General features: G+C 53.2%; 3 protein-coding genes across 3 annotated transcripts; all 3 read right to left on the reverse strand.

Annotated features, from left to right (window-relative positions):
• Positions 1 to 321: 321 nt before the first annotated feature.
• BROUX77_000533 (uncharacterized protein) lies at positions 322 to 3391 on the reverse strand (the record flags this gene model as incomplete). Its single annotated transcript, XM_073750188.1, has 2 exons — positions 322 to 2681; positions 2737 to 3391. The coding sequence occupies 2 exons, from the start codon at positions 3389 to 3391 to the stop codon at positions 322 to 324; spliced, it is 3015 nt and encodes a 1004-aa protein (XP_073608770.1).
• Positions 3392 to 3800: 409 nt separating this feature from the next.
• On the reverse strand, positions 3801 to 4811 carry BROUX77_000534 (uncharacterized protein; the record flags this gene model as incomplete). Its single annotated transcript, XM_073750199.1, has 1 exon — positions 3801 to 4811. The coding sequence occupies one exon, from the start codon at positions 4809 to 4811 to the stop codon at positions 3801 to 3803; it is 1011 nt and encodes a 336-aa protein (XP_073608771.1).
• A 771-nt stretch (positions 4812 to 5582) lies between these two features.
• On the reverse strand, positions 5583 to 7021 carry BROUX77_000535 (uncharacterized protein; the record flags this gene model as incomplete). Its single annotated transcript, XM_073750210.1, has 3 exons — positions 5583 to 6429; positions 6497 to 6842; positions 6898 to 7021. 3 exons carry the CDS (start codon positions 7019 to 7021, stop codon positions 5583 to 5585), a joined length of 1317 nt encoding a protein of 438 aa, XP_073608772.1.
• Between the last annotated feature and the right edge of the window lie 467 nt (positions 7022 to 7488).

The following is a 7488-nucleotide window of genomic DNA, read 5'->3' on the forward strand; positions in this document are numbered from 1 at the left end:
CGCTTTTTTTTCTTTCATTTTGCTCTCGTCATCTTTGTCCAACACCTCACACCTCGTTGATTCACTCGAGCCACGTCGAGCTTGTTCAATTACCACTACAGCCAGCTCGCTACTCTCAGCTCAAAAATTGTCCTACATTCATTTCAATACGAGCCCGAACGATTCCCCGTGCCCACGCAAATGAAGTCAAGTGGTACAAGTAAATACATAACTAGTTATATACAACCAACTAACTACCCGCACATTGAGCAGCCTCTTACTTGTTCTTTATGGTACATCCAACCCTAACACCGTGTACACTAACCCTGCTCCCACTTACATCTACCGTCTACCCTTTGCTAGTGTCTCGACCTTGTTCACCAACGTCTTCAGTCCCGTACCCCTTTCGCAATTTGCACTCAACCACGCCTCCATGCTCTCTCTCACGCGCCGCAGTCCCCTCGTGACAGGCATCTTGCCACCCTCGCCATCGCGTTCAACAAACTGGCCCGGGTTGAGGAGTATATCAAAGCACTCGGCCCAAATGTCCGTCTGCCAGTAGCGCTTCAGGTTTTCCCTGACGCGGTACTTGCGACTGCCCGCTCCGACATTGAGTGCACCCCCGGCTACACCTCCTTCCATGCTGCTGCCACTGCCACCATTGCCTGTGCCTGGATCGGCACGCACAGTTTCAATGTACTTGCCAAACAGCAGTGTGTGGATGATGCCCGCAAGGCCGTGGTAGTCAATGTGCCATGTCCACGGCCGACCTTCGCGCATCTCGGCGCAGTCCTGCCCCGTGGTCTTCCAGTCGGCAATGAATTCCACCTGGTCTGCCACAAATGCGCGCATGTCGATTCCGCGGCCAAAGTCAATAAGAGTCACGCCGCGAGTGCTCCAGCCCCCGCTACCATCTGTATGATACTGGGCCGTCAGAACCGCATTTTCACCTGTTCGAAGGTCAGGCGAACTCGTAGTCGTAGCCGACGCAGAGCTAGAAGAGGGGGGCGCGTCTATGCGTAGCAGGCAGTTGTCAGGCTTAAGATCGCCGTGCATAATTGATTTTGAGTGCAGCGCTTCCACCGTACGTAGCAGCTCAATCGAGAAAAACATGGCCAGTTGTTCGTCCATGACGCCCGACGGTTCTGCCCGGAAGCAATTCACGACATCAAGCAGCGTGCCGTGGGGGTGATAGGGCAGCACCAAAAAACCTTCATCTCTGTACAGATGCAACTCATGGGCATGTGATAGTGATGCTGCAGCACGTTCCTGTGGCCCGAGTCGGTTATGCGCAAGTCTCATCATGAAAAACTCCCAGATGCTAGGTGGTGTCTCCATTTTGAGAGCCTCGAGGCGGTTGCGATGCCGCGATAGGGGTGCCATGGGCCCTAGCAAAGCAATCGCTTCGTCGGCCTGGCTCGAGTACGGAGCCGAGTTTTCGACAAGGTAGACTGGCGCAAAGGCACCAGCACCCAGCTCCTTCTTAACTGTGTAGATGCCCTGGCTATCAGGGAGACGGATGACCGGACCGGCAAGGTGGTCTCCGCTCGACTTTGCTTTGGACATGGCTCTTGCAAAGCGCCGGATTTCATTCCCCTTTTCGTAGCTTTTACCCCGGTGGTCAAAAAACCCCGTGTATGTCTCTAGCGGAGGACGCATTTTGTCGAGAATCTCGGCTCGGATAGCTTCGTCCATAGGATTGATCTGTAGGTCTTTGATGATTGGACCCTTGGGAGCTAAAACCTTCGTACTAGACTTGGGGAAAGCAGGCTGGGCAATTTTGGTGTTGTAACTGACAGGCGACTTGCCCATATCGATCAACGGACTGCTCATAAGCTCGTTGGGGTCCACAAACGTGCTGCCAATTTCTTTCCCTTCCTCGTCCTCGTCTTCATCTTCCTCTGGCATAGAGTGCATCATTCCTCGACTGCGACTAGGGGTCTTGCCTTGTGTCTGCTGGAAGTCGAGTGACATCTCGGTCCGCTCAGTGATGGGCGTCATAAAGGGCAGTCTGTTGTTGGCAACCACAGCGGGGTCGCGATATGGCCGTGTTGGAGGCACATAGTCCTCGGGCGGTACCGGGATGAACTTTGTGTGTGTGATGGTATGATGTTCTTGTTCTTGCTTCTTTTGGGCGATCGGTTCCAGAACATCATCTTCTATCGACTGATAGGACGGTTCTTGTTCAGAGGTGTGACTTGACTGATTCGCTTCGTCTGTCCCCTGGAGCTCCGAGGCATCTGGCTGATTCTCCTCTGCTTCATCTTCATTGTCCCCCTCATCCTCTTCAGAGTCTTCATCGTCGTCACTTGAATCCTCATCATCATCTTCGTCCTCGTCAATCACGCCGCGAACTGTAAAGTCAGGGTTCGTTTTAAACGTCAGATCATCCATGTTCGATCCCTTTTTCTTGACCGTGTAATCGGACCAATCACTCTTGGCATCATCGTCATCACTGTCATCGACATCGACATCGGCGTTGCGTGTAGTGCCTGTGCTCTCGGCGTCGCTATCGTATTCATCCGAGTCATCTTCATCATCCGATTCGGCTTTTCCTTGGCTCTGTGACGGAAGAGGCGCATTGAAGATGTCGTAAATATCGTCGGTAGCAGATTTGGTGTGAATCGTCATCGTAGGCTCTGCTGCCATGCTCTTGCGCTTTGACATCTTGGGCCGTGAGGGCGAGTCGAGTTTGGCTTTGACTATTGAGACAGTTAGTACTTTGCATCGTCGATGCTACTGTCAGCAGAAACATACTGATCTGTGTCTCATTGTAATCTGCCATCTTCTTTTTACTCTTTGCTGGCTTTGACTGTTGCTGGATAACCATGCCATTCTCATCCACTGGCTCGTCACCATGAACTGGTATCTTTTGAGTAGGCAGGCGAGAAGCCACATGCCGCCGAGGGGAGGAAGGGCTCCTGTTTTCATTAGCAAACTCGTCGCGGTGGATAGTCATCTTTTGCTTTTTAGGCACGATAGGCTCGTCGTCACGGTGTATTGACAACTTCTGCTTTTGGGGAACGACTCCATCGCGATGGATCTGCATTTTACCCGGCCGTGACCCGGGGCTGTCTTGGTGGATGGCCAACTTCTGCTGTAGTGGTCGCTCTACTCGTGAAGAAGCGTTCTCGTCGCCGCGGCTGTCGGTATCATCGCGGTACATTTCCAGCTTTAGCCCATGACCACTCCTTTGTTGCTGTTGCAGTTGTCGCTGGTCATCCTGTCGCTGTGGTGTGAAGTTCTCGTCATATGGTAGCACATCATCATCCAAAACCATCGATTCCTCCTGGTCCCACGAGTGATCCAGCCAGCCCCTATTCCGTGCCCAAACCTCTTCAAAACTAAGCTCTGCACCTCGAATATTGGGCTCCGGGTAGATTACCTCAAGGTCAACTAAGATGCGCTCCATCTTACCGGTGCGCGGGTTCACTACCACCTGATCCGACGCCGACGATATCTTATACTGAGAGAGTTGGTCAAACACAGCTTGTTGGGGTTGTGAAGAATAAGATTTTGATTTCTGAGACTGAAACAAAATATACCAGAGCGCGCCACGGCGGTCGCGATGCCGTAAATTAGTCCTATGATCATCAACATTTGGGCATAAATATGGAGGGGAGGGAAAAGGCAAAGAAATTTCAGGGGTACTCAGCCAAGTCAGTCGCACAGAGAAATCAAGTAAACAAGGAACCCTGGAGTTGAAGGCAGCTGCTTGCCTCGCCGCCGGGACTACTCTCTGTTTCCTTGGGGCCTCTCTCTTGAGTCAAGATGACAACAGCTTTTACTGAGAAGGAAAGCAGCAACAACAAAAACAAAATTCAACTTACCGCATCCTTGAAAATAGCCATCTTGGGCCCAGTCGGTTTCTTGCCACCCGCCTTCAACGTCTCGCCAACCCAAGGCTTGGGCTCCATGACATTCTCCTTCTTGCGCTCCGACAAAGACCCAATCGAATCCCATCCACGTGGGCCCTCGGCCGCACGCTCTCCCATGACCGGCTCCTTTGCATCCGAGTCCGAGAAAATGGCCATCTTGCCCTTGACCTTGCTCGACTTGGGCGACGCATAGCCGGGCAGGCCAGCCGACGGCTTGGGGGCCTGGGGGTCATCGGAGCGCATCGACGCCGCGAACGGGTCAATCTTTGTAGCCAGGGCCGCGCGCGCGACAGGAATAGCCGGCGAAGTCGGGCGCACGTTCTCGGCCGGCTGCTCGCTCATGCGGTGCTCAAATTCGCTAAACTTGCGCAGCAGACGCGTCTGCGGCCGCGCCTCGCGCTCAATGCCCAGCTTGTACACCTCCTCGGCCTGGGCCCAGCGGCCCTGTGTCTCGAGCCACGCGGCATACTCCTCGTAGAACAGCGCCAGCGATTCGCCAATGCCATGGCGCGAAAGAAACAAAAACGTCTCGCGCGGCGCATCGCTGAAGAACTGAATGTAGTACACCCACATTTTGAGATAACGCGGGTCGTTGCGGTACTGGGCCGAGCTGACAAACGCCTTGGTCGCACTCTCCAACACCCGGTCTAGCTGCGACTGAGGCGTGGCCTGGGCTGACGGGTAAGCCTCGAGAGTCCAGCGCACATAGCGGTCGTACACGTCAAGCGGATCGTCCGACTCGTCTATAGCCGCGAGTTCCTCCTCAAACTTGGCCCGCTCGCCCGCGTTGGCATCTTGTGTGTCGGCGGGGTTGGGTGTCGATAGTGGCTTCAGTGGGTTCGGCGAGTAGAGCTGGGCCAGTTTGCGAGCAGACCGGCCGCCAGGCAGAGACTGGATGTTCTCCTTCTGGCCCTCGAGGATCTCAAAGTCCACGGGATCTTGCTGACCACTCATGGTTGTTGTGCGGGATGAAAGGATTATTGCCTGTTTGATATGAGGCTGTTGTTGGGAAAGTATAGCAGAGTAGAAAGGGAGAAGGGAAAAAGATTATCAGGCTGATAGTGCAAGATGAATACACATCAAACCCTGAAGCCACGTAGGGTACAAATACAAATCCATTCAAGACACTGGCGGTCGTATAAAAACAAAAGAAAGACCCCTAAAAGTTTAAAGGCAAATCGTGATAACCCCTCTAGTTTTCGATCTTTGATGTTGTGTGTGCTGGGATTTTTGCCTGGGATGACGAAGGCTTAGATGCTCTTTCACAACGACGAGAAAACATCCACCACTTTGCCAGGTTAAACTTGGTCGTTCATTGTTATGTCCAATGACTATTCTTTGTTATTCTTCAAGGGTCTCTCCAGCAACACTTTAGTGTCAAGTGCGGGGCATCCATCAGAGATGAAAACCCAGTGAGCTTAGGGTCTGTGAACATCCCACCTCATCACGTTGAACTACCTACAAAACTCTACAAACATAAATCACTTTTTGTTTCATACTGCACGCTTAATCGCTGGTTATCAATTAATATTCTTTAATTCATTTCATAAGAGCCATTCCCGAGTATCAAATTAACGCCAAGTCCCAATTGTTAGTTTTGCTCGTGTCGAGCCGAGAGAGGCGCTGCTTCTTTTTTTTCGTCAGGATAACAAGCCATCAAGGCGTGTTGTGCGGAAAACGCTTGCAGCTCATCATTCACTTTGGTGTGCATTACACATCAACAATTTACATGTTGACAGCGGTGCGGAAAGAGGTACCGGCGTAGATGGCCTCCTCGCCGAGCTCCTCCTCAATGCGGAGCAGCTGGTTCAGCTTGGCCAGACGCTCAGAGCGGCAGGGAGCACCAGTCTTGATCTGGCCAGCGCGGATACCAACGACAACATCGGCGATGGTGACATCCTCGGTTTCACCAGAACGGTGAGAAACCATGACACCCCAGTTGTCGGCATAGGAGTCCTTGGCAGCCTGGATAGACTCGGTCAGGGTACCGATCTGGTTGAGCTTGAGCAGCAGGGCGTTGGAGGCCTTGAGCTCAATAGCCTTCTTGATGCGCAGGGGGTTGGTGACAGTCAGATCGTCAGCAACAATCTGGATGTCGTTGGTCTTGTAGAAGTAGCTCCAGGCCTCCCAGTCATCCTCAGCGAAGGGGTCCTCGATGGAGACAATGGGGTACTTCTCAGCCAGCTCCTTGTACAGAGCAGCCAGCTGCTCGTAGGTAAGCCACTTGGTGGGGTCAGACTCGGGGTTCTTGAAGTCCAGGTCGTACTTCTTCTCTTCAACCTTGTAGAACTCGCTGGAGGCAACGTCCATGGCGATGTTCATCTTGCCAGTGTAGCCGGCCTTCTCAATGGCGGCAACAATCAGGTCCAGAGCCTCGGTGGCGGACTGGATATCGGGGGCGACACCACCCTCGTCACCGACGTTGCCAGCAGACTGGCCGTAGGTCTTCTTGGCCAAAGACTTGAGGATCTGGTAGACCTCGGCACCCTGCTTCATGGCCTCAGTGAAAGAGGGGGCCTGCGAGGGGACGATCATGAACTCCTGGAAAGCCAGGCGGCCACCGGCGTGGGAACTAAATAACCTGTTAGTTGCTGGGTGTGGGAGGGATTGGATATGTGGAAGTAATTCTAAAAACTTACCCGCCGTTCAGGACGTTCATGAAGGGAACGGGCAGGACGTAGGGCTTCTTGGTGCCAGCCAGGTCGGAGATGTGAGCGTACAGGGGAACCTTCTTCTCAGCAGCACCGGCCTTGGCGACAGCCAGGGAGACACCCAGGATAGCGTTGGCGCCCAGGTTGGTCTTGTTGGCGGTGCCATCCAGCTTGATCAGGAACTCGTCGATCTTGGACTGGTCCTTGACATCAAAGTTCTCCTTGATCAGGGCGGGAGCAATGGTGTCGTTGACGTTGGCAATAGCTTTCAGGACACCCTTGCCGGCCCAGGCGGACTTGTCACCGTCACGGAGCTCACAAGCCTCGTGCTGGCCTAGAAGTTGTCAGTATTGTTATTGTAGAGTTGTTGGAGGGGGTTCAGGACGTACCGGTGGAGGCACCGGAGGGGACAATGGCACGGTGGAGACCGGTCTCGGTGTGAACATCGACCTCGACGGTGGGGTTACCACGAGAGTCGTAGACCTGGCGGGCGTGAACCTTGGTGATGGCCATTGTGATGGATAGACGGAAGTCTGTTGAAAATTGTATAGGGCTCTAAAAAGATAATTGGGGTGTCAGCGGGCTGGGCGTGTGTGTGTATGTGTTGTAGGAGGGGAAGTTGGTCGGATTGGAAGAGGGGGCAAAAGCATTGGCATGGAGGGAGGGGGAAGGAGGAGGTGATGGAACGAGATGAAAACAGGGCCATGGCCATTGGTGATTCCTAGAGCTTCAAATGATGATGGCTTGTGTATCTGTTGATGCCGGGCCAGCAAAGCTTGTGGTAGGCGGGGCAGCAATAGCAACATCAACACCAAAAGGAGCAACAACAATTCAATAGCACGGTCTGCAGGCAGCTGGCGAGGGCGGAGGAAGAGAACACAGGATGGTGACAGGTGACGGTAACTTACGTAGAGTGTAAGTGTAAATGATCCTGGACCTGAGGATCAAGAAACAAACAGAGGAAGTAGATGGGGAGCGAA

This window comes from Berkeleyomyces rouxiae (genome assembly GCF_048999995.1).
Source record: "Berkeleyomyces rouxiae strain 22BRR77 chromosome Unknown BrBRR77_ptg000001l, whole genome shotgun sequence".
NCBI lineage: Eukaryota > Fungi > Ascomycota > Sordariomycetes > Microascales > Ceratocystidaceae > Berkeleyomyces > Berkeleyomyces rouxiae.